We start from the raw sequence: 27,350 nt of genomic DNA, 5'->3' as shown, positions 1-27,350 counted from the left end.
TGACTGCTATGCCATCTTGGTGACAAATAGAACTGTTGACGTAGAGACTGGTGTTTTTGCGGGTACTATTTCATGAAGCTGCCAGTTGAGGACTTGTGAGGCGTCTGTTTCTCAAACTAGACACTCTAATGTACTTGTCCTCTTGATCAGTTGTGCACCAGTGCCTCCCATTCCTCTTTCTATTCTGGTTAGAGCCAGTTGCACTGTTCTGTCAAGGGAGTAATACACAGCGTTGTACGAGATCTTCAGTTTCTTGGCCATTTCTCGCATGGAACAGCCTTAATTTCTCAGAACAAGAATAGACTGACGAGTTTCAGAAGAAACTCATTTGTTTCTGGCCATTTTGAGCCTGTAATCGAACACAGAAATGCTTATGCTCCAGATACTCAACTAGTCTAAAGAAAGACAGTTTTTTTGCTACTTTAATCAGGACAACAGTTTTCAGCAGTGCTAACATAATTGCAAAAGGGTTTTCTAATGATCAAATAGCCTTTTAAAATTATACATTTGGATTAGCTAACACAATGTTCCATTAGAACAGAGGAGTGATGGTTGCTGTACGCATTTTTAGATATTCCATAAAAAATCGTCCGTTTCCAGCTACAACATTAGCAACCCTCACTGTATTTCTGATCAATGTCATGTTATTTTAATGGACAAAAATATAGTTTCTTTCAAAAACAAGGACATTTCTAAGTGACCCCAAACTTGTCAACGGTAGTGTATCTTAAACTAGCCCCCAACACCCCAACCTCTCCAGCCATGTCCTTCCACTCCCAACCCCTCCTACCCCTATTCTCCAGAGAGCTGGCATCTGAGTGCTCCTGCCCCCTGTAGCTGTGTCTGCACACTGGCCCTGTGGTCAGTCTCTGTTCCTGTCCCTGGCTCTGTCTCCCTCTGTCCTGCTCAGGCCAGACAAAACTAGGCCCAGACCCCAAACTACCCCCCTAGTAGGCAGAACTTTCTCTGCTACTAGATCCCTGCCAAATATCACAGGCCCTGGGAGGCTGTTTCACAACACAGTCTGCAATACAAACCTTTTAAGCTCACTGATATCTGTAAGCTGTTTTAGATTCAAGCACAGCTTCAGAAACGTAACATCACCCCGTTGATGCTGTACACCTGCTGGATGAGGAGGGCACTTGTTTTCCTGTGCATGGAGCATCCTACACCTCTAAACCTCTCTGTGATCGCTAATGATCAATGGGAGCCGCTATGAGAGTGTTCTGCCAAGTGGTCTGTGATGTACATATTACACATGCTCACACACACAGGAAAGAAGGTTGGGAGAAAGGAAGGAGGGGAAAGAGATAAAGAGAGATATTGTGATATTGTGCTTGGTAAAACAGCTGATGATTGTACTGACCGAGTACAGTGAGCGTGAGCAGCAGGTTCTTGAAAAGAGAAGAGAAGCAGCTGATACACTTGTTCCTGGGCCTGGCCTCGATGGGCTCCAGGTGACTTTCGTGCATCCTCACCTCCACTTGCTTAGGCATGATGCTGGCACTGTGTCAGAGAGAAAGAGGGAGACAGAGAGAGAAAGAGAGAACAGAGAGAGAGAGAAAGTTATTTAAACATGCATAATCTGCATTTGACAGGCCCCCAGTTTGATACATGTCTGGCGAAACTATAGATGTACATCACATGATCATAAGGCATGTCCTTGTGACTATCCTCATATTGTGAGCGTGAGGAAGGAGGTTAGATTGGGTCTTCACAGTAAAATAGATGAACCATCCCCAATCCAACTCAGCCTTTGTTTTGGATGTTCAGGGTTGAATAACCTGCCTATCGATTGGTCCAGCGTACCACCTACTGTACATATGTAACGGATGTGAAACGGCTAGCTTAGTTAGCGGTGGTGCGCGCTAAATAGCGTTTCAATTGGTGACGTCACTTGCTCTGAGACCTTGAAGTAGTGGTTCCCCTTGCTCTGCAAGGGCCACGGCTTTTGTGGAGCGATGGGTAACGATGCTTCGAGAGTGACTGTTGTTGATGTGTGCAGAGGGTCCCTGGTTCGGGCGAGGGGACGGTATAAAGTTATACTGTTACACATGCAACCCTATTTTTACAGCGATAAAATGGCCATGTCATAAAATCAAATGCACTGTATACAAACATCATAGAAACAATGACGGGTTTATATCATCACTCTTGATGACGGGATCACCCTTCACTCTTCTTCAATAGTCTCTAAGGAGCTATGAAATGAACCCCTACTTTCAGTGTGAAGAAAATGTATCCTAAACATCAACCAGTCAAATGTAGACAAATACTCTAAGACGCAACCAAAATCAGCCAGGGAAACACCAACTTGAGAACAATCTCTCCAGCGTGGTCCCCGCTGAGTTAATGGGAGGGGGACTTTAACCATGAACTGATTTCAGCTGAAGTATCCAGTAGCCTAGAGGACAACACAGGTTCCCCTAGGGGTGGGCCACTGTCCCTCTCTGAGCCTTCACTGAGAGAAGTAGAGGAAGAGAGTGATGGAGGGAAGAAGGGAAAGAGGGGATGTAGAGAGGTGGAGGAGGCAGTCTATAACAAGGCCTATTGGAGATGATGGGGAATGGTACAAGAGTAACAGACAGACTGACTGACAGTTTGAACTTATCTGGACAATATATCTCTCTTCCTTTCTTTTTCTCACATGTTCCTTCTACCTTCTCTACCTCTTATTTTCTCAATTTCTCCATTATCGTATGTCCAGAGGTTCCACTCAGTATGGCTGGCCTACAGGAACTGAAATAAGGCTTTTGACCAGTAATTATCTGTCTGTAATAATGGTATGGGAACAATAATATATTTTATTTTGTGAAGTGGTTTCTTGCATCAAACAACACAACATTTTCAGTCACATCCTTGTCTGAAGCACAAGTGGATAAACAGGTTAGTGTCCAGCCCTACATGTTTTTTTTTCAAATGTCTCATGAAAGTAGGCCTACATTGAGCACCAAACATTGGCTGCTTCTGTAGGCTGAATGACACAACAGCTATTTCCAAGTTAAAAGGTTATGGGATGCATTTTCTCCATTGTTTCTGGTGGTAGGCCACTCTGGTAGGCCTACATTATCATCAAATAGCCACTGTCTGAAACTGTACGACCTCAGTGTTCACAGTAAACGTATTTCACAAAGTTCAAGTTCGTGCTCAGCAGACCTGAAATTTGCTCAGTGCTGGAAAAATGTTGGGCGTCAACTAGACTTTTAAAGTAGCTTTACAAATTGAAGTGTTTGCTCATTAGAGCAGTCTAAATAAGAGACCATTTGTGTTAATTGGAGAAATGAGAGGAGGGACAGCTGTGGCTGTCATACAACACTCACACAAGTGTGAAGGAAGATGACGATGACATGTTGGGAAGGAGAGGGAATGGTTTACTAGAGAGACGGACACATCTTTGTTTCTCAATTCATACATCTCTATTATGTCATTCACAATCCACTGTCCAAGCAATGTGTTTGAAAAACATCTTTAGAATTTCACTTTAAAACATCAGTCAATTATCTCACAGAGATGATTGTTTAATTTGTTAGTCACCATGCGCACACTGACCCTATTCATGAAGCATGACAGTTAATAGATTACAGAGAAGGACGAAGAGGAAATAAACTGAATCAGTGATTCTGAACTTTGACCGTACCCTTGGGGGTAGCAGTACCACAGTTACAAATACACAGAGGGTGTCCCAGTCTCCTCAATAGACCTCTGTTGCTCACATCCTTACCCTCATGGACAATAATGGCTAAACGGAATTGAGAGACTTCCACCTAGTCATCATTCATCAAGTCTTTTTTTTTTTTTTACAGTGGTAGAGCGAAACACGTACAGAACACAGTTAGAGAGCAACGTAGCTAAGATTCTGTATTTTGTTTTGGGGAGAAGCCAAAGTATTGACACATTTTTTTAAACAACCTTATAGGTTCAGTGTTGCACAATGGGACACCATTCATTGGACACACAGGCAAACGCACATACACACACAACCACACTTGCTGAGGAGAAGATGTAAAAAAGGGGTTCTCAGCCTCTATAACGATGTGTCTAAGCCTTGGCTATAGGATAGAACAGCTGGCCTGTTCCTAGGCACACAGACGGAGCGAAGACTCCCACTTATTCACTTCCTATTTCATACGTGTGAAAAGCAGAAAGGACATGTAAACACTATGCACAGGCACACAACAGTCATCATCACACTATCATCGCAGCTGTTATTATTGCTTTGGGTTGTCGGAGGAGAAGCCATATTAATTAGAAATACAAAACAATCAGTTTGTAGTATGGAGAGATCTACTGCATGACTGCTGTTAATTGAATCCTTTTCCCTCTCTTTTCATTATAGTTAGACCGAGGGCGAGGGGGGAGTGGGGAGGGTTGTGACATTATGATTAACTATGAATGGCACTCGCATTAGTTCTCCTGTCACAGTACTAGCCGATACAAGATCTGTCCAGACAAGAGCCTTCCGATTCAACAGAATAACTAGCAAATTAGAGCAAGCCACTAATGCATTCTCCTGCATTAGTGGCAATTTCATTTTTCAGCTGAAAACACCCAGTCTATATCACATATCCATATTTTTTGGCACATCTATCTTCAAGTTTGTATCATCAGATCAGATAGGATAAGAAAATGCCATTCCAGTATATGACAGTATATGCCACATACGATATGTGTGCATTGTCACACATACTATACATTAGTCCTGTATTACATAGTACAGCATAGCTTATTGTAATGTTAATACTGTACTTTGTATCAAGCTACAATGTTTATACACACCACATATTTATTTATATACTGGATTCTTGACATAGCTCACTCCAATATATCTACGGCTGTACACATCATTCTTTGTATTTCTTGTGTAAATGATTCCAGTGTACAGACGTATTGATTTCATTTTGGTTACTGTTACAGTGCTATTTGAGATTTTAATTGGATTCGTCACGACCTTCTTGATTATTATTCTTGTTTTTATATTTTTATTATTTGTGTACTTGTTTGACATTTTACTACATTGTTAGGAGCTAGTAACATTTTGCTGCACCCGCTAAAACATCTGCTAAACTGTGTATGCAACCAATTAACCTTGATTTGATTTGATGTATTCTTAATCATGGAAAGATCATTGGGTTCCCTAATATCACAAAAGGTAGGTGCACTTCTCACTAGGCCACCAAAGGCTTGATGCACACTAGGTGAGAACTGAGAGGTGACATGGGGATAGTAGAAAACCTGAACATCCATTTTCTGTTTCTGTTTAGTTCCTCTGTAATGAAATTGATTTCAAATCACCATGGCCAGACATGCCATCTGTGATCATATCACTTTATGCCTAATGCCATGTGAACACACCTTCAGACCTATAGTCTCTTTCTAGGCACAGACGGTACCTTCACATTGTGCATAGTGATTTAAAACACTACGTCACAGGTCTGATCTTCCCATGCAAAAAGATTTCTCTGGGTTTCCTGGCTTGACTTTTTTCCCACTTAGCATCAACTGTTATGACAATAACCCTGTCTGTGAGTATAAGCTGCCTGTAGAAAATGCACTAGACACGTTCAAACATCTCCATGTTCCAAAAGCGCAGGTTTTCTCTGCTCATTAGCGACACCAGCAGACCACAGATGCTCTTCCATCAATCAACAATAGGATCACTGTGCCAGAGATTAAAAGAGATGAGCAGAGTATTGCAGGAATGCACTTACTTCAACTCTGGTGCGGTCGAGGTGAGTGCTGTGTACATTGACCAAAGTTAGATAATCTTCAGCCTCAGGCTAGGCTCTATAGAAGGAGTCAGACAGCCAATAGAAAGACAAGGTGGAATCCCTGCTGCTTCATCAGACACTGTCATATGTATGTCAGAAGATATAACACCCCAGCACATTAACCTGAGGGCTACGACTGGATCTTCCCAAAAACTCAGCTACAGTTCACAGTAGGCCAGCAAGACAAGAGCATCCAGCCACACTGACCAGAGCTGCCCAGTCAGTCCTGATGTCTGTCACTACCATTGAAGTGGACCAGACTAGTGTCCAAAGGATGCACATTCTAACACACAGATTCACACACACACCATACAGATGGCTAGAGGGAGGAGTCAACAGCCTAGTTTCAAAGAAAAAATATCTTAGGGGGTTCCTCAATCCATTCCTTACTGGATCTTCCTAGCCAGGAAGCACTCTCTAATCTGGGCTTCATAACCTCTGGATGGTCCTAGCCAGGAAGCACTCTCTAATCTGGGCTTCATAACCTCTGGATGATCCTAGCCAGGAAGCACTCTCTAATCTGGGCTTCATAACCTCTGGATGGTCCTAGCCAGGAAGAACTCTCTAATCTGGGCTTCATAACCTCTGGATGGGCCAGCAGAAGAGTCTGAGAGACCTTCTGCTGGAGAGATGAGCTAGTTTATGGCACGGGATGGTCAGTGCTTCTGTAAGCCTGTCCCTTTATGCATGGAAAGAATGTTTAATGTTGTCGTGTAGAAGTGTCCAGCTATGTCATCAGACAATATACTGTATACTTCACCCAGCATCCCCGATACTGGTTCAGGGTGAAATGTTGCATCAGAAAACCTCTGGTTCCTGGTAATGTGGAGGTCACAAGTGGTTAACTTTATGCATGGATATCGGGGTCAATACACAACATAGAGGGATTAAGTCCCATCACCACAGTTCCTGATCAGGAATCCTAATCCTATATATCATGTATTTATGTACATATCATATGTCAGTATGTTTCTAAAATATAATATAATAGTTGCCATGTACAGTACCAGTCAAACATTTTGACACACCTACTCATTCAAGCGTTTTTCTTTATTTGTCATCAAGGCAAAGGGTGGCTACTTTGAAGAATCTCAAATATAAAATGTATTTTGATTTATTTAACTGTACAGTAGCGCGTAACTGACTGCAGGGAAGTCAGGCGCAGGAGAGCAGAAATAGGTAGCAAATGGAGCCCTTTATTGAGACGAACAAAACACGGCACTCAGAAAACTAAACACACACGGGTTACAATAACCCGGCGCAAACCAGCCTGGAGTACACATACATTTACATATCACAATTCCACACACAGACATGGGGGGAAACAGAGGGTTATATGCAACACGAGTAATGAGGGAATGAAACCAGGTGTGCGGGAAAACACGACAAAACAAATGGAAAATGAAATGTGGATTGGCGATGGCTAGAAGACCGGTGACGTCGACCGCCGGATGCCGCCCGAACAAGGAGAGGGACCGACCTCTGCGGAAGTCGTGACATTAACACTTTTTGGGTTAGTAAATGATTCCACGTGATATTTCCTAGTTTTGTTGTCTTCACTATTATTCTACAATGTAGAAAATAATAAAATAAAGAAAAACCCTTGAATGAGTAGGTGTGTTCAAACTTTTGGCTGGTACTGTATGTGTCAGTAAGTACTGAATAGTAATCTTTTTTTTTTTTTTTGCCCTATATCAAGAACGCTATATCCATTCAATTGACATAAAAGCGGAATCAACATTTTCATACGTGACGAAGAAGTCATACATACATTTAGGTAACGTTATAACAATATCTAAAACAATCTCAATCTATGAAATAACAGATATCACTGCATTCAGACTGAAAGTTGAAATTTCCTCTCACAGACAAATTACCATCAGCCCAACAAAAGCCAGAGGAATGGCGTCACTGCCAACAGAGGTTGTGGCATGAGATATCACTCATCCCAAATTCCTTGACTTGTCATACTCTTTCAGACATTTCTAGCTCGGAGAGGAAAGAGACCATTTTGGGGAGGGGGATTCGCAGATACTGGGGTCACACCACCACCACCAAGCCAAAATTGGGGCCTATACGGGGTAGGGCAGAGGGAGGGAGGCAGCAATCCCTGCTCTTGGCTGGGACCATGTGAAGCTCTCCGCTTCCCCTCTCCTCCCTCTGAGGGGCTTTTGTCTCGCCTGCAAACAGTGGTGTTGGCCCCAAGTCGCCCGGCCAAGCGCTGAGTCCAAGCTGGCAGTGGCGAGAAAGGGAGAGATGGAGGGAGGCGGTATGGAGGGTAAGAGTGGTGGGAGGGGGGCAGTGGGCATGTCAAGAATGCCAGTCCCATTGAGGGCCGTTGATGTCATGCCTATGTCCACCGTGGGAGAGCAGAGAAGAGGAGTGGAGGGGGGTGAGGCGCCCTTTTCTCTCCCCCCTACCCCTCCCTCCACAGTTCTCTTTTTCCGGAATGAATGAATCTTTCAGGAGCGGCAGGCCATTGTGTCCCATAATCGAAGGCGTTTATCCCAATTTTATGCTGCTTTCCCGGGGCGAGGAGGTTCCCCGAGCTCTGGCTTTTAGAGGTCCGTTGTGGTGCAGTCAGCACCCAGAGGAGTTGTCATAGCAACGCACCGTGCACCAGAGAGAAAGGGAAGAGAGGAGGTTCGATGGCTGCTGTGCACACGCAGTCTCTTTCTCTCTGTCTCACACACACACACACACACACGCGCACACACACACATACACACACACACACACACACACACACACACACACACACACACACACACACACACACACACACACACACACACACACACAGACAGACACACTTGATGGATTAATGGAGGTAGCAGGCACCTTAGATTGTCATTTCAACTAAAGAAAGTAAGACCTCAAGGAACAGTGTGTAAAAAAAACATCAAATACACCCAGACACTATGGCAACAGCTTTAAAACCACAGCAGCTTAACTAGGCTTTTCCCACACCACCTCGCTCACATACCAAAGAACTATCCCAATTAAAATCAGCACAATACAGTACAACAGTACTCCACACAGGACAATGCACTGACATTTCTGTATAGCACGTAAGGCAAGGCACTGGTGTGAATCTAACTACATTGTGACTCCAGAGTTTTTGCTTTCGAACACTTGTCTTGAAACTCTCCAGTGTGCTGGTTATAATGTGTGTGGTGCCAGAGCTGGAGGGCCAGGGAGATGTAAATGACCTGCAGTTTCCCAGTGGGCTCTGAGGGGCCCCATGCCCGTTCTCATGACTGTAGCATCACAATGTGGCTGTGAGGTAGAGATAGCTGGAGGTGGGCCAGGCAGGCCCCGGATATCTGTTGACCCCTTTGGGGCCTCCCAGCCACTTCCCATGCAGTGGGAGATGGGATCACACACTAGCCTGGATGGCTGTGAAAGATGATGCTTAAATTAACCTCTTAGCAAACACGTAAGGTTATGCCATGCGTAAAAAGAAGGAGATACATTCTTCAAAGTGAAGGAAAGGGGAAAGTTGTTAGCAAGTCTTAATTACTTATTCCACGAGGGTGGATAGGGTGAATGGATTCCAAGACATGTAGATGGTTGGACATGTATAGACACTGTCACTGTTGAGGAAACAACTGAATGGTTGTGTCAGAGGTGCTCAGAGAGATCTGATAACTATGTGGTGTAGAGAATATCTGATATTGCCTACATAATGGTCTCCAGTTGCCAATCAGACCAAATTGCACACTCGGCTGCTGAACATTTCTCCCTGTTTGTGCCCCCCGGCCTCTTCATATTAACAGAGCCAGAGCGGGACTGTGTGTGTGTGTGTGTGTGTGTGTGTGTGTGTGTGTGTGTGTGTGTGTGTGTGTGTGTGTGTGTGTGTGTGTGTGCGTGTCACTAGCAACCTGGCTCGGGGTCGATGTTGGTCTAGCTGTTCTACTGCACTGGAACAAGAGGACTGTCCACTTTAGCCCCTCAGAGGGAGAAAAGGGGAAGCAGAGAGCTTCACAAGATCCCAGCCAAGAACAGGGATGGCTGCTTACCCCTCTCCCTCCCCCTCTTCTCTCCCCCCTGCAGGCATGGTGTGACCCCTGTACCCATATTCCCCTTTCCCCCTCCCTCCCTCCTTCATGCCAAGGCCACACACACACACACACACACACACACACACACACACACACACACACACACACACACACACACACACACACACTATTTAGAGAAAACATATCACCCTCATTGTAATTATCCTGGATCTGCACACATGGGATGCCACTTCAACATTGAGTTATTTCAGTCAATATGGCTCTTTCAGGTCATGTGACATGGCCTGTGAAATGTGATATGTCTAAGTCCTGTAAAAAAGCTTTGCCATGGCACTTCCATTTTTTAACGAGAGAGAGAGAGAGAGCTGGCAGAGCTGGCTGAATCCGATTCATCTGTGCCATATTAATAGAGTGAGTAAGAAAAACAAAGACAGTGATTAAGGGTGAGTAAGAGTGAATGAGTTAGTGAGTGGATGAGTGAGCGAGAGGGAGAGTAAATAAATTAGTGAATGAATGAATCTCTCAGTTTTTCTCTCTGTCCCTCTCCTCCTCTATTCTTGTATCCCTTTTCCTATTCGCTCCCTCCAACTGCTATTCAGTCTCTCTCCACCTCTTACTCTCTTTCCTATGCTCCCCCCCTGATTTCTCTCTTTCTCTCTCTTCCATACTCATAGATCGTAATAAACAATACATTCTCTCAATTTCCATCTCTCACGCTTCTCTCCCTTACAGTCTTTTATGGTCTGATGCTGCTGTCAGCTTGTGGTTTTGTTGGCTCTCACAAAGACACCCCAGGGATTTGGTTTCTGGGCTGTCCATCTCCCTCCACCGCTCTCCACCTCTCCCCCAACCACCCCTCACTTCCTCACCTTTCTCCATCTCTTCCCAGACATCCCTCCACCTCTCCACCTCCCTCCACCTCTCTCCATCTCTCCCCAACTCCCTCCCTTGGATGAAAATGCTGCAGAATGAAAGGCCAGCAGTGAATCTAGGAGATTTCCCTCATCGCACTTTCCTTTTCTCCCTCTCCATCTATCCCTCGTTCCCTCCGCCTAATCAGAGAGGGGCTATGTTCCTACGCTAGAGCGTCTCTCCACCTCTATTCTCGCCTCTCTCTGTCCTCTCGTTTCTCTACTTTTCTCCATCCCTGCGTTCACGCTTGCATGTGGCAGTGCTGCTATCATTAGTGCTGGCGCATCTGTTTAACAGAGCTGGCTGTACAGCACAGAAGAGAGGAGCGCAGCTTTTGATGGCTTCAGTCCGATCCCCACAGGAGCTCATTAAATCCGGAAGGCAGGCCCACCACACCCCCTCCTACACCGCTACACTGCACTGATCTATTCGAATGAGAGGGTGAGAGGGAGGGAGCGAAGGGGGGGGGGGTGGAGGGAGCAAAGGAGGGAGGGATAGATAGATAGATGGATGGAGGAAGAGAGGGGGCAGGAGATAGAGATGGGAGGAGGAGGAGGAGAAAATGAGGGAAGGTGTGGGTGTTGGAAGAGGGAGGGAGACAAAGAAAGGGGGTGAGAAAGAGAGAGAGTAAGCGATAATGGAAAGAGAGTGAAGGGGAAAATGGGAGTGGATGGTTCAAGTGTAACATAGAGAGGCCAGATTAAAGCAACCAATTGAAGTGGAGATGGAGTATGTACTGTAAGTGTATTTGTATCTGAGAGGGATCCAGTCTGAGGGTTACAGGAGAGGCTGACATCTGTGTTAGAAGGCTCACCCTGTGAAATTAGATTCGGTTTCATACATCACTAGGGCCACACTCTCAAATACATGTGTGCAGATGCACATGTATATACATACACACACACACACACACACGCACACACACGCACACACACACACGCACACATCTACACACATACACACACACACACACACACACACACACACACACACACACACACACACACACACACACACACACACACACACACACACACACACACACACACACACACACACACACACACACACACACACACACACAGCCAGTAAGAGGACTAGGGAGGATGAATGTGCTTTTACTAATTAAAAACTCCAGTCTGAGGACAACCCTTCAGACCCAGCATAGCTCTCCTCTCCTCTACTCTCCTCACCCCACGGTATCGTTCTACACTTAGAAAACAGTGTTCCAAAAGGGGTTTTCAGCTGTTAGGAGAGTCACACTCTTAGAAAACAAGGTGCTATATATAACCTAAAAGGGTTATTTTGCTGTCCCCACAGGAGAACCCTTTGAACAACCCTTTTGGGTTCCAGATAAAACTATTTGGGTTCCATGTAAAACCCTCTGTAGAAAGGGTTCTACATGGAACCCAAAAGGGTTCTACCTGGAACCAAAAGGGTTTTACCTGCAACCAAAAAGGGTTCTTCAAAGGGTTCTCCTATGGGGCCAGCTGAAGAACCCTCTAAGGTTCTATATACTGTAGCACCTTTGTTTCTAAGAGTGTGACTCTCCTTTCTTGTCTTCACACCACCCCAGACAGACATCATTCCTCCACACTGACATACAGACACACGTAAGTGCAGGCACACCCATAGACAGGCACATTACACCATATACTGGCAGCCATATATGCTAATACCTAGTGCACAGTCAATACATCCAGCTCCATGCTGAACTGTTCATATCACAGAAGGTTGGTGGCACCTTAATTGGGGAGGATGGCTCGTAATAATGGCTGGAGGGTATAAGTGGAATGGTTTTAAGTACATCAAACATAGGATTTCCATGTGTTTGATGCCATTCCATTCGCTCCGTTCCAACCATTATTATGAGCCGTCCTCCCCTCAGCAGCCTCCTGAGGTTCAAATACAGGCTTGACAATAACCCAGAGACATCCAGCGATATCCACTATACACGCGATGTCTATACAAACCTTATATGGAATGTGCTTCATTAGTGCAGACAGTCTCTGTCATCTACCAGCTGCTCTGTTTCCAAAGACTCTATTATAGATTCCTCAAGACACAACATATCATACTGCTACCGTTACTCTAGAGATACATACCTACAGAAGCACTATATGGCATCTATCGACAAGAAAAAATGTAAAGCTCACTAAACAGCAAGTACCACAGTAGTTGTACAACACTATATGGAAAGAGTGCACTGAACATTCATACTGTTCTGTGACATACTTAAATCCTTGGTAAACACGTGGGAACTCTAATAGAACCAGGCTAATAGATGTTGACAGTGAGGGCATCAAGTATTAATTTTGTATTTTGTCTCTCTAATTGTGACACTGAGTCTGTGTTGGATAATACGTTTAAACCAGGATGCAGAGCAATACCAGCTAGCACCGTGGGGAGGGAGGGAGAGGAGCAAGGGAGAGGAGGGAGGGAGAGGAGGGAGGGAGAGGAGGGAGAGGAGGGAGGGAGAGGATGGAGGGAGAGGTGCGAGGGACGGGAGGGAGAGGAGGGAGGAAGAGGATGGAGAGGAGGGAGGGAGAGGAGGGAGAGAGAGGAGGGCTGGTATCAGGGATGCAGGAGAGTGTGACAGAGTTGTCAGTGAAGTAGGAAGATTTTGCTTAGAAGACTCATCTCCTCTCTTTCTTCCTTCCTTTCTCATTCTCTAATCTATCTCTTTATTCAATGTATTTTATCTGCATCTCTGTAATAAGCACTAGTTATGCTGCTGATCATTGCCTTGCTTGTGCTGATGTGTCTGAACAAATAGCCCTGGGTAAGAAATACATTTCTTAGCCAAGATCCTGTTGCCAAAAAATCTGGAACACTGGACTGGATTCTGAGCAAACAAGTGCAGAGCATACTAATAAACCTATTGCATTGATGGGAAAAGGTCTAGCTGGACCAGATCAGCTTTCCTAATGACTAGCCTAGCACTGTGACTTCCACTCAATTCAAACAAACGTTGGGGACATACAGTACATAACTCAACAACAATTTATATACCAAATGTCTTTTGAAGTAGGACCCTAGGGCTTGCAGGTAAGCACAATTTGCTTGGCATTTAAAAGCCTGTGCTTTATGACTACTTTTTTTCAGTGCATACTTTGGCACGCCAAGTTTGCTGTCCTTTCAGAACCACGTTGAGCGGGACGACCGCCTGCTGTTCTTTCAGAACCCCATCCGACTCTGGCTGCACAAAACCTTCAGTGAAAACAGAGGAGTTTTACATGAAAAACAATGATGGCAAACACCATACATGGTTTTATAGTGTACAGTAGGCACTAGGTCCGAAGACTCACTGTATAGGAATAGGCATATCATCTACAGTCTACTGGCATATTGAATGTGTTGTTGTGATGGAGACTGGGTAGCCTATTGCCGCCTGCTGAACATGTGAAATGCCCTTGGGGGCTGGTCCCCGGTTCATTGTTTTTCTTTCCACGTCATGATTCGCTGCATGTTTTGTCAAACTGTGTAGATATTTCTACAGCCTCACACAGTTATGGAATGCTGTTGAGAGAGAGGGAGGGAGGGAGGGAACTCTGGGGGTGGACAGCTTTTTCTCTCTCATTTATGTCAACTAGCCTACTACCAGTGGGAGTCCATCATAATTACTTACATTTACCAACATGTATTTCTCCCATCAAGTGTCTAATACTCACACATGTAATCCCCAAATGCACGCCCAGGGAATCCTCTAAGGGTGTGGTATATCCTTGAATCGAGGTCTGAGCCACAAAACAAAAATTCCCCCAAATACCCCAGCCTAAGAATCCCCTTTTGTGTGATTCCCTGCGCTGTTCTCTCAACTGCCAGACTCTCAGTGAGTTAAAGACAGCAACCTTCTATGGAAAGTTTGAGTTGTTCTGCAACTAAACAGTGTGTAATTGATTTCTAACAACATCTATGACATCTGAATCAGAAAGACCCTAGTGATTTCCCGCCGACGAGTTGGTCTTGGCTCTTCATTCACCATCATTACGGGCCTGCTTGTGCATTCAACAAGTGTTAGTTCGGTGTTTTTAATAACACAGACAGATATATTAGTAAAGGCCCAAGCCCAGGGAGGGGAGTTGGTGCAAAATACGATATGATTGCAATAGATTAATATCGGAGGACGTCAACGTTATTTGCTTCCCACTAATTGCAGAAGCCACAAAACCCAGTAAACAGCAGACCCACACAAGTTTCTAAAGGTCCTTAACTGCGAGAGACATGTCAAGTACAGTGGGGCAAAAAAGTATTTAGTCAGCCACCAATTGTGCAAGTTCTCCCATTTAAAAAGATGAGAGACCGGTAATTTTCATTATAGGTACACTTCAACTATGACAGACAAAATGAGAAAAAAAATCCAGAAAATCACATTGTAGGATTTTTAATGAATTTATTTGCAAATTATGGTGGAGAATAAGTATTTGGTCAATAACAAAAGTTTATCTCAATACTTTGTTATATACCCTTTGTTGGCAATGACAGAGGTCAAACGTTTTCTGTAAGTCTTCACAAGGTTTTCACACTTTTGCTGGTATTTTGGCCCATTCCTCCATGCAGATCTCCTCTAGAGCAGTGATGTTTTGGGGCTGTTGCTGGGCAACACGGACTTTCAACTCCCTCCAAAGATTTTCTATGGGGTTGAGATCTGGAGACTGGCTAGGCCACTCCAGGACCTTGAAATGCTTCTTACGAAGCCACTCCTTCGTTGCCCGGGCGGTGTGTTTGGGATCATTGTCATGCTGAAAGACCCAGCCACGTTTCATCTTCAATTCCCTTGCTGATGGAAGGAGGTTTTCACTCAAAATCTCATACATGGCCCCATTCATTCTTTCCTTTACACGGATCAGTCGTCCTGGTCCCTTTGCAGAAAAACAGCCCCAAAACATGATGTTTCCACCCCCATGCTTCACAGTAGGTATGTTGTTTTTTGGATGCAACTCAGCATTCTTTGTCCTCCAAACACGACGAGTTGAGTTTTTACTAAAAAGTTATATTTTAGTTTAATCTGACCATATGACATTCTCCCAATCTTCTTCTGGATCATCCAAATGCTTTCTAGCAAACTTCAGATGGGCCTGGACATGTACTGGCTTAAGCAGGGGGACACGTCTGGCACTGCAGGATTTGAGTCCCTGGCGGCGTAGTGTGTTACTGAAGGTAGGCTTTGTTACTTTGGTCCCAGCTCTCTGCATGTAATTCACTAAGAACCGTATGGTTCTGGGATTTTTGCTCACCGTTCTTGTGATCATTTTGACCCCACGGGGTGAGATCTTGCGTGGAGCCCCAGATCGAGGGAGATTATCAGTGTTGTATGTCTTCCATTTACTAATAATTGCTCCCACAGTTGATTTATTTGAACCAGGCTGCTTACCTATTGCAGATTCAGTCTTCCCAGCCTGGTGCAGGTCTACAATTTTGTTTCTGGTGTCCTTTGACAGCTCTTTGGTCTTGGCCATAGTGGAGTTTGGAGTGTGACTGTTTGAGGTTGTGGACAGGTGTCTTTTATACTGATAACAAGTTCAAACAGGTGCCATTAATACAGGTAACGAGTGGAGGACAGAGGAGCCTCTTAAAGAAGAAGTTACAGGTCTGTGAGAGCCAGAAATTTTGCTTGTTTGTAGGTGACCAAATACTTATTTTCCACCATAATTTGCAAATAAAATCATTAAAATTCCTAATTTTGTCTGTCATAGTTGAAGTGTACCTATGATGAAAATTACAGGCCTCATCTTTTTAAGTGGGAGAACTTGCACAATTGGTGGCTGACTAAATACTTTTTTGCCCCACTGTATGTGGTTGCCTGGTGGTTGCTACTACACTCCATACATGCTTTTGAAAGGATTGGTAAGAAATTAGTCAATCAATCAATCAATAAAATGACATGGATTGCATCTATTTTTACTGCTGCCATGTCAACTCTCAGAGCTTATAACAGACAGATCAGGAAGATAACCTTTACATCTGCACATTATAGCCGATTCTGAGAGAACCATTCACACCCCATCTACACTCAAACCATCCAACTATCATAAGAAGGCCAATAGCTTATACCGTAGAAAATTGTGCATTCCTCTCATCAAGCACTAACTGCTGTTGTACCAGCATAAGCCAACCGTTCTCACCTCCTATGGAACACATAAACAAAGGAGAATATACATCACAGATGGCTAATACTTGTCCTGGAGGGCCCCGCACAACTCAACAGTTGTTGGGAGAAGGGAGACACATTTAACTGCTCCCATTGCCGCTCCCTACTCTGATGTACAGTAGACGCTATGTGCTCACAGCAGCACACAATGATTGACTTGTCAATTCCAAATGTGTCTAATAATCGATTGAATAATGCCAGGTGAAATGTGCACGATTTGGGCAGAGAGGGAGTAACGAGGCCTACTGAAGGTGGACAGATGGAGAGGTACACAGATAGATGGATAGATAGATAAATGAATGCAGGTCCTAATTAACCAGTGCATGGTGTGGTGAGCCAAGAAGCCAGGAACAAAACCCCATCTGTGTTGGTCAGCCATTGAGGCCTGGTGCTCTTGGAACACGCCACCCTTGCTGGAATAATGGGCCACTTTAGAGTCCTCCAAGTTAGTTCACAGGCCCAGGGCTGGGAAACCGCTATATTGCAGGGTTCACAAGAGGTTTTTAATTGTTTCCTCTTTTTTTCATTTTTTTTTCACTCTCTCTCCTCTTTTAGTTCTGAAAGGGGGGCTGACAAACAGGCGATGAAGGGGATTGCTGTGTGTTCCACTGGACAAGCGGTGAGGTAAACAAAACATGGCTGTATGCTCCATCGGCTCGGCTTGAGGATAGGCTGAGGGATGGGGGGCGGGGGGCGGGGAGGGGAGGAGGGGCAGGAGAGGAAGGTTGAGGGCTGAGGGGTAGGGATGATAGGGGAGTATTAGGGGTTCGGGGAGCGAGGTGCGAGGGGAGAGGGGTATGGGTGAAAAGAGGGAAAGGGGGGTCCTCCGGAAGGAGAGGGAAGTGGGCGCAGGTCGTTGAGGTTACTCTTCAGAGTGAGGCCATTGTCCTTGGTGCTGAAGTTCTCATGCATGTCCCCCTTTTGGCTCCCGGAGTGTCTGAAAGTGATGGAGCTCTCTGCGATTAAGCAGCGGCAGTTCAGCTCTGCGCTCCCACAGCCCGGGCTATTTACATAGTCAAGAGGGACATTAATGCCCACCGATCCCCCTGCGCTGCACAAAGCAGCACACAAACCTGCCTCACAGGCCCATTAAGGCTCTAAATTGAGGATTTGGGGGGAGAGAAAAGGGAGGAAAGGAAGAGAAATAAGGGGAGAGATGGAGAAGGGGTGATGGAGGAGGAGAAGTGTGTGTATTTTCACTATCCGTTTGCTACCGACTTGGACCACAGCGGTGGAGAAAAGTCTCAGCGATATTGTTTGGCAGATTTTTCTACAGCTCCCAAGTGGCTGTGGAGACACCGCCATTGTTCCCTGCGAAGGAGTGGAGTGGATTCACTGGAGAGAGAGAGGATGGCCAAGAGGGACTGGGTTCCTACTGTCTACAATGAAATCCACTCACTCTACTGAACATCACCAGGAGGCCTCATGCAAATATGTAAATGTAGAAAAGTATCCGTTTTTAGACAGATACTTGGCTTTGGATTTATGACATTAATAAACTCCAACCAATCTTCTGTAATTCCCAACAACATCTGGTACTCACCAACAAAAATGCTGACATGCTTGGTTTGTGAGTGTGTGACTGTGTATTTCTTTAGGAGTATGCTGATGTGTAAAAGAGTATGAGTGCCAAAAACAATGCACACTGTCAATGTTGTGTACATCTGATGGCTGCTCGGAGTCTGACGTGGTGCATATTGGGACAATTGTTTGGATGAGTTCTTCCATTTGTTTTAATGATTCCTTAATTGTGCTTTAATTATGATTATTCTTTTGTTGCCCCACAATGGGGGACTGTTCTCAGTGGCATGGGCATTGGTGCCAAGAGAGGGAACAAAAAGTGTGCCCCTCCCCTCCATTACCCCATTCCAGCACCCCCACTTCACCAACCCCTCCGTGGGCCCTTTCGTGACTCCCCCCCCCCCCCCGCTGACCTGAATTCCGCTGGAGCGGGTGCCAAGGGGATTGTGGGTGGTTTAGGGTTTGGAGAGAGCGCTTGAGAAAGTGGGGGGAATGCTGACCACCATAACACTTCCCTGGCCTGTACTAGCCCCCAGCACACCCCCGCCACCCCTCCATACAAATACTAATCTTGGACTTCCGTCGTTGAGATGATGGTTATCTAAGTCAGACGACAGGATGCCTTTCAAAAGAAGCACACTTGAAATCTTGAAAACATTTAGAGTGCAGTGAGATTCCTCTAAAACAGAAATATTGACCAATACACAGGTACAGTACAAAGTTGGGTCTGACGCAAATAATCTACGTAAGGAAAATGTATCAATTTTGTCCATCTTGTACAGCTTGATCTGAAAGAGTTTGTTGGAACTCCATAAACAGATTAATTTAGCTAGCTATCTCAGTTTTTGTCCGGGACATGACAGACTGACACTGAACTCTTAGTTTGGCTTTGGCCGTTATCAGCTATCCTACAAACTGTAAATAGGAAAGCATGTTGGACTGAATTCAAGGGGCAGCCTTTCAATTTGACTAAACATTACTATCATGTTCAGCTAAGGCAGACTATCGTAAAATACACTGAGTGTATAAACATTAAGAACACCTGCTCTTTCCATTACATAGACTGACCAAGTGAATCCAGGTGAAAGCTATGATCCCTTATTGATGCTATTTGTTAAATCCACTTCAATTAGTGTAGATGAAGGGGAGGAGACAGGTTAAAGAAGGTATTTTAAGCCTTGACGCAATTGCATGGATTGTGTTAGTGTGCCATTCAGAGGGTGAATGGGTAAGACAAAAGATATAAGTGCCTTTGAACGGGTATGGTAGTAGGTTCCAGACGCATCCATTTTGTGTCTGCAAAGCTGCTGAGTTTTTCACGCTCAACAGTTTCCAGTGTGTATCAAGAATGGTCCACCACCCAAAGGACATCCAGCCAACTTGACACAACCGTAGTAAGCATTGGAGTCAACATAGGTCAGCATCGCTGTGGAATGCTTGTGGAGTCCATGCCTCGACAAATTGAGGCTGATCTGAGGGCGGGGGGGGGGGGGGGGGGGTGCTCTCGGTGTACATGCCCAAGGAAAATGTGTGTATTTTTCTGTCGAAGTAAAGGAAATACACCATGTCCATGTGACAGCTGTCCACCTGTGTACTTTGCCCTCTCCTGAGCACCAGACCAGGGAAGATACAACCCAAATAGCTTGTTAATGCGATAGATCACGTTATCAGAATATATTTAGAGTTGTGTGCTGTAATGCCATTCATCTTTCCTAGAAGCGCAGTTTATAATAATCTAGCAAACACTTGATGGCAAGCCTCAGGAAATTGATTATTCAAGGCAGCCTCCAACTGCCGAGAGAAGGCGAGGAAAGGCAAACAGCAAACAGTCATGAAAACACACTCAGGACTATATTATTTTCCCTTGCAACTGCAACTAACTACACTACACAGGAACCCAAAGGTTATTCTAAATGAGAGAAAAATGCAGGCAGGCGGGTAGGCAGGCGGGTAGGCAGGCGGGTAGGCAAGCGGGCAGGCAGGCGAGTAGGCAGGCGGGCAGGCAGGCGGGCAGGCAGGCGGGTAGGCAGGCGGGTAGGCAGGCTGGTGAATGCCTGTGTGTCTGTTCTGGTGCAGTCAAACAGAAAGGAAGGGAGCAAGGAAGGAGGCTTTTGTTTGTCCTATTCATGGGAATAGGCTCTCATTCTCTCTCAGCTCACTGACGACTGTAACACTGGAGTTACAGGGAGGACTACAGTGGCGAAAAGAGGAAGTATCCTTTAGAAAAGGGAGAGTCATATGAAGCAGATAGGAATACAGATGTAGGATCTTAATTTGAGCCAGTTTGCTTCTGAAGGAAAATTATCCTGCAGCAACAGGAAATGTGAATTATTATGTGAATTATAATTAATGTACATTTGTGTAGGGGGTGATACATTTTTTGTAAAGGGAAAATCAAGTCTGAAATGTCAAATTTCAAAACCTTTTTAAATCTCAAATACACTACACGTTTTACATTTCCTGCATTGGAAATGTATCTTGCAACAGGGTGGACCAAATTAAGATCCTACATCTGTAGTAGCATAGAGTTCTAGAAATAAGGATAAGGAAAGTGGTAGTGAGGGGAAAAGGAAGAGAGAGTAAAATGGAGGGAGAAAAAGGAAAAAGCAATTGATTGATGAAATTGAAGGACCAGGAGAAAGAGTGAGAAAGAGATGGAAGGAGATGAGAAGAGAGGGAGCGAGAGGAGCATAAACAGATGGGTAGATGAAGCAAAAAGACAGGAGACAAGAAACAGGTGAGAGTAGAGGAAAAGACAGACCAATAGACAGGCGCTAGAAAAGGGAGACACAGAGAGTAAGGCAGGGGAGAGGATTGGAAGAAACAGAGAAATAGACAGGGGAAAGTAGAGGAAGAGACAGTAAGATAGACAGGGGATAGTAGAGGGAGAGATGGATAGAAGAGGGTTGTGAACAGTTTGAGAAGGATCTGGATGGTACTTTGGCAGCTTCTGTATGTTCCCAGGGGGATTACTCAAGTGCTAGATGCTACAGAATGGCAGCGAGCCCACAGTGAAGCCCTATGAATGGAGCCACACAAAAACACACACGCATGCACACACACACACACACACACACACACACACACACACACACACACACACACACACACACACACACACACACACACACTCTCATCTTCACTTTCCGTCCTTCGCTCCTCTGACCCTATTCTGCATATTTAACTGTCTCTTTTTTTATATTCTTCCCAGACCCCTGCCCCCTACACCCTCTATCTCTTTTTCTCTGTCTCTCTCGTCTCCCTTTCTTTCTCAGTAGCAGTCTCCTCCAGTGCTGGCTGGGTCTCAGAGAAGCAGCAGATAGAGGTTGACTACCTCTAGCCTGGCTGCCTGGTGACAAATAACAGATGCCTGATGTCCAGGAGGCTGGCACTGCCCTGTGACCCCCTCATAGGCTCAGTCTCTCATCCTCTCAGCAGCACACAGTGCCCCACTGTCTATCTACCCACCACCATTACCACTACTATTACCCCTCTACCCATTTATCTCCTCCAAAGAAAAGACCTGATAGATCACTCTCTGTTCCCTCTCTCCCGGCCTTTCTCTCACTCTCTTTCTCTCTCTCAAATGAAAAGTTCTCTCCTCCGCTGCCGGAAAATGAAAGTGTTTCCCTTCCCTCCATTCTAACTCAACTCCATTCTCCGGTGAGGATTGTGTTACACTGTAAAGCATCTGGATGACAATATAGAGCAAGGTGTCAGAACAAATCATATTTCAGAACAATGATGCTGTGAGGATCATTTCTCACTCTCAAGCCCTCACACGCATTCATGCACACACACAAACACACACACACTCAAATGTGAGTAATTTTTGCCGTGCAATCAAGCCTGGCTGTTATAATAATATATGAAATACTATTTGTGGTCTACCCCATGTGGATAACCTATTATTGATGTAAATGTTTACCAGTCTTTCTAGTAAAACATCTGCACCAGCGTGAAGGCAGTTTCAATTATTTGATTTGTTTCATGTTTAGGAAGGGCCTTCCCCAAACTGTTGCCACACAGTTGGAAGCACATGATTGTCTAGAATGACATTGTATGCTGTAGCGTTAAGATTTCACTTCACTGGAACTAAACTTTACAGTTGGCACTATGCATTGGGGCAGGTAGTGTTCTCCTGGCATCCGCCAAACCCAGATTCGTCTGTCGGACTGCCAGATGGTGAAGTGTGATTCATCACTCCAGAGAACGCGTTTCCACTGCTCCGGAGTCCAATGGCGGCGAGCTTTACACCCCTCCAGCCGAGGGCTGGCATTGCGCATGGTGATCTTAGGCTTGTGTTTGCCAGCTCGGCCATGGAAACCCATTTCATGAAGCTCTTGGCGAACAGTTCTTGTGCAGACGTTGCTTCCAGAGGCAGTTTGGAACAGAGGGTTTTTACATGCTACATGCTTCAGCACTCAGCGGTCCTGTTCAGTAAACTTGTGTGGCCTACCACTTTGCGGCTGATCCGTTGTTGCTTCTAGACGTTTCCGCTTCAGAATAGCAGCACTTACAGTTGACCAGGGCAGCTCTAGCAGGGCAGACAAACTAACTTGTTGGAAAGGTGGCATCCTATGGCGGTGTCACGTTGAAAGTCACTGAGCTCTTCAGTAAGGCCATTCCACTGACAATGTTTGTCTATAGAGATTGAATGGCTGTGTGCTTGATTTTATACACCTGTCAGCAACAGGTATGGCTGAAATAGCCGAATGCACAAATGTGTGTGTCCACATACTTTTGTATATATATAGTGTATCTATCAATTAGGGCAAACAAAGTATATAAGATTGTATGTTTTGTTTATTTTGAGCAGCTACTCCCTATTCTGGCCTTGGTTAACACATCTCTACACACATACTGTACACACACATAGGGTACATACATAGACCTTGTACCTTGAGTGACATGTACCATAATTAAACTAACATGTCTTCGCAGATGTTTCAGATAATAGATTCTGATAAATATGGCTTTAGACATATGTAGATCAGCACCCCTCCAGGGTTTAACTTTGTGTCTAGTGTGTGTGTGTGTGTCTGTGCATGACACTAGCAACCTGGCTTGGGGTCGATGTTGGTCAATACTAAACAACAAGGATATAAGACATGGATTTTGGAATTCCATCAAATCTATTTCCCATGATGACAATAATGTGAGTCTCTTCTTTAGACATTCTCACAGAAACACATTCATGTAGATTATTGTAAATGGCTGTTGACAAACCAATCCCTGTCCAGGTACACACATGAAATGGCACATTGTGCACTTGAGCAGACAGTACATTAAGCTCTCCCCGAATGTCTGCTGTTTATTCATTCATGTAAGGCAGCAGCCAGCGAGTGCTGTAGTATAGGAGAGCAGCCTCCGGGCTCAGGACAGAACATATTAGTTGCATGGACACTTTCCACTCCAAATTCTCCTTCCAATTACACAAGGCCACATTTCACCAGATCCTGGCCTGAGGACATTTATCACATACATCTCCAGACACCCACAGTCCTTACAGACTGACTCCCACTGGAGGATGAAATATTCATTAATAGTCTTCTTATCAAAGCCCCTGTAGTCCTGACAGACAAACCCCCTCTGCCGGTTTTGACGATCACCACCATCAATCAAGCAGCGATTGACGTTACATCTGGAAACATGTCCTCTGGTTTTGTTCAAATGACAGGCTGTGAAAATAATGTGAATGCAATCAAGTGCCAAGACAGTGTGTTTCCATGGTGACGATAGTGTGTGTGTTTGTGCGTGCGTAATTGACGGGAAGTGGGGGCAGGGGAGTATGGGGTGTGAAGTAATTGGTTTAAGGAAGGGGTGGTGAATATATACCACTTCCAACTACACAAAATGTATACATTTGGCAAATTGCACAAAAGGAAAATGCACATGTTATTCCCACTAAATATTAGGGTAAACATTCATGAAGTGTATAGGTCAAGACAAAAAGTGACTTTATCTTTACATATATTGACAGGGTCAGCTACAGAATGAGCAATCTAACATCATCAGTGAAATAACAAGGCACATGCCTTAACTTATAAAATAAATAAAAATAACCAAAAAAGAGGACATGTAGAAGGAAGAATGCAAATAAATGACACTATATATTCAAACGTATGTGGGTGTGGACATATTTCAGCCACACCCATTGCTGACAGGTGTATAAAATCGAGCACACAGCCATGCAATCTCCATAGACAAACATTGGCAGTAGAAGAGCTCAGTGACTTTCAACGTGGCACTGTCATTTGATGTCACCTTTCCAACAAGTCAGTTCATCAAATTTCTGCCCCGGTCAACTCTAAGTGCTGTTATTGTCAAGTGGAAAAATCTAGGAGCAACAACCACTCAGCTGCGAAGTGGTAGGCCACACCGTGAGCCAGTCCTAATTGCCCAAAATCAGTGCCCGGCCTCACTAATGCTCTTGTGGCTGAATGGGAGCAAGTCCCCTCAGCAATGTTCCAACATCAAGTGGAAAGCCTTCCCAGAAGAGTGGAGGCTGTTATAGCAGCAAAGGGGGAACCAACTCCATATTAATGCCCATGATTTTGGAATGAGATGTTCGATGAGCAGGTGTCCATATACTTTTGATCATGTACTGTAGTTGATATATATTTTTGCTTGATTAAGTATGGTAAGTACTGATAAGGGTCCTTATCGAAAGTAGATTATCAGTTAAATACAAACCGCGAATTTAGATATCTGGAGAATATCTCCAAAACAAATATTTTAAACTCTCCTAGAGGAAGTTGACAATAGTGAAAACAGTGAACATTTAACTCAAATGATGGTTTGATGAGCATGCACCTATCTAAAATAAAAACAGACCTGGGACTAGAAAAATGACTTCATCGCTCACAACAAACCACTTTTGATAACACGACACCACAAGATAACTATGTTACCGAACACGTTTCTTTTTACGATTTACGCAACGGATATGGATGGCTGTGTTGTAAACTATTGATAAGATACTGAATGAACAATAGAAGAGCTAACACCTAAAACACAAAAACAACAATGATCTCTCTTCATCGTAGTCCTCTCTGGCTTGCGTTGAGAAGACCTGGCAGGATACCTAGAGTCACGCGTGTGGGAATGCCTTGCGGCAAAGCAGATATGATGCAGCTCGCGAAAGATGTGCGCTTTGGCACACAGGCACGGAGCCGTTTGGTAGAGAAATTATATTAACGGCATTAGTAACCCAGATGCAAGATATGTCGGTATGTAATTACCACACATTGTCTGTTTGCAAACATTGCCTCCTCAGTAGTAGACTAGATAAGTGTTTCATGACAGAAGTACACCTTGAATCTCACCCTTAGGGTAACGTGGGGTAACCAGCTCACCGTAAAACCAATGTCCAGTTACTGACACAAGCAAAGTTTGGTAAAAATGTGGTATGTGGATGATGGTCATGCATAGGCAAACAAACTATAAAGGGAAATAAGTGGCTAAAGTTTTTGTTCTAATGCTGTTTTTGGAAAAGGGGTGTGTTTTCCAAGTACCAGGGTAATGATTTGGACAATGCTAATTTAAGTACTATTGACTTCTACTCACCTTAAATTTGTACTGCTTTATTAAAAATGTAATTCAATGTTTATCGCTAAACAAGTGGGTTCTTTATCTTTTGCTCCCCTAATGGTATATACTGTATATATATATATATATATATATATATATATATATATATATATATATATATATATATATATATATATATATATATAACATTTATAGATCTAATTTAATTAGATTATACATGTAACTTTTTCCTTAGAATTCACCTTAGAATTGTTTTGTTAATGACTTAAATGTAGGTGAGGCAGAACATGTTTAGTTGTGCAAGAGCAGTGGCTGCAGGGAAAGTGTTCAAATGTAGTTTTGTGACATAATGTGATTTTTGTGACAATTACAGGTGTGGGGCGGGCTTTGTTACCCTACTGTTCCTTTTACTAGTTGCAGGTCAACAATTTATGATATAAAACAATATGAAGACAATGTAGCAATTGTGAAGTGTTTTTTGGAGCCTATAGGGAGTGCAGATTGCTGTGCTGCCTAAAATTGTGTCCACATGCACCTGTTTTGCCCACGCCGGTAATGTGAAGCGCAGCCTATCGTTTTCAGGAGGAGCGAGCTCCAACACTTTGATCCTAACCATGCTCTTAGAATTGCAGTATATGAACATTTTGACCTTTTGATAGCTAACCACATTGCGACTTCACTTTAAGTTGGTGTAAAGAAGCATGGATAATAATATTAATAATGATGATAGTGACAATAATTGTAAAAATTATAACAATTAGAATTAGAATAATTAGGTAGCCTATATAATTAATTACCGTGTGCTGATCATCATGATTATAATTTATCATGTAATATTAGGCCTACTGCAAGAATTATTATTATTTTTATTTTTATTATCCTCCCCTATTTTGCCAAAAGCGTATGTCCTGTAAACATGTAATGTGCATACATAATAATAATTGCCTCTCACCTTTGTATTCAATCTTAGAGTTATTGGAAAATAAGTTTCAGTCTCTCTTCTTCTCCCTTCTCCGAGTCTTGTGCATCCGCTTCAGAGATGTTCGACTGCTGAAATGCAAGCCTTCAGTGCGTCCAGGGCATGAGCGAGAGCAGCACCAGAAATCAAACAGACAGATTTCTATCACAGTAATCCGTGGAGCTCTGTGCTCAACAATCCCACTGAATGAGCTCTGCCTTACTTCGCTCCTTTGCGCTTTCACTTCCCCACCTCCCCTCCTCCTGTTCACCCCTTTTCTTCTCTGAATACCGATCCTCGTTGGTTGACGGTACAATCTTGATGCCCCCACCCATCTTTATTCATGTTTAAACACTTTTACCTTCTTAAAACACATGCTTTTGCTCCTCTGTGTCTGTGTGTATCTCTCTGTGTGTGTGTGCGTGTGTGTTTGTTCTAGGGGTGTCAGTATGAGGTCAGGT

The 27,350-nt window shown here is 44.2% G+C and overlaps 1 protein-coding gene across 2 annotated transcripts in view; it reads right to left on the bottom strand.

Annotated features, from left to right (window-relative positions):
- LOC110522323 (excitatory amino acid transporter 2) overlaps positions 1 to 27,150 on the bottom strand; it is a 43,176-nt gene extending 16,026 nt beyond the window's left edge. Inside the window, exons 1-2 of one of the 2 annotated variants that reach the window (XM_021600639.2) lie at positions 26,884 to 27,150; positions 1,367 to 1,506 (exon numbers count right to left, since the gene is read on the bottom strand). In XM_021600639.2, coding sequence (XP_021456314.1) covers positions 1,367 to 1,496 — 130 coding nt within the window. In that variant the 5' untranslated portion in view covers positions 1,497 to 1,506; positions 26,884 to 27,150. The remainder of the gene's footprint in view (positions 1 to 1,366; positions 1,507 to 26,883) is intronic. The other variant, XM_021600646.2, reaches the window with a different exon arrangement.
- Between the last annotated feature and the right edge of the window lie 200 nt (positions 27,151 to 27,350).

Source organism: Oncorhynchus mykiss, chromosome 1, assembly GCF_013265735.2.
Source record: "Oncorhynchus mykiss isolate Arlee chromosome 1, USDA_OmykA_1.1, whole genome shotgun sequence".
NCBI classification, from domain to species: Eukaryota; Metazoa; Chordata; class Actinopteri; order Salmoniformes; family Salmonidae; genus Oncorhynchus; species Oncorhynchus mykiss.
The sequence above is the reverse complement of the archived record's forward strand: the minus strand, read 5'-3'. Positions and strand labels throughout refer to the sequence as shown.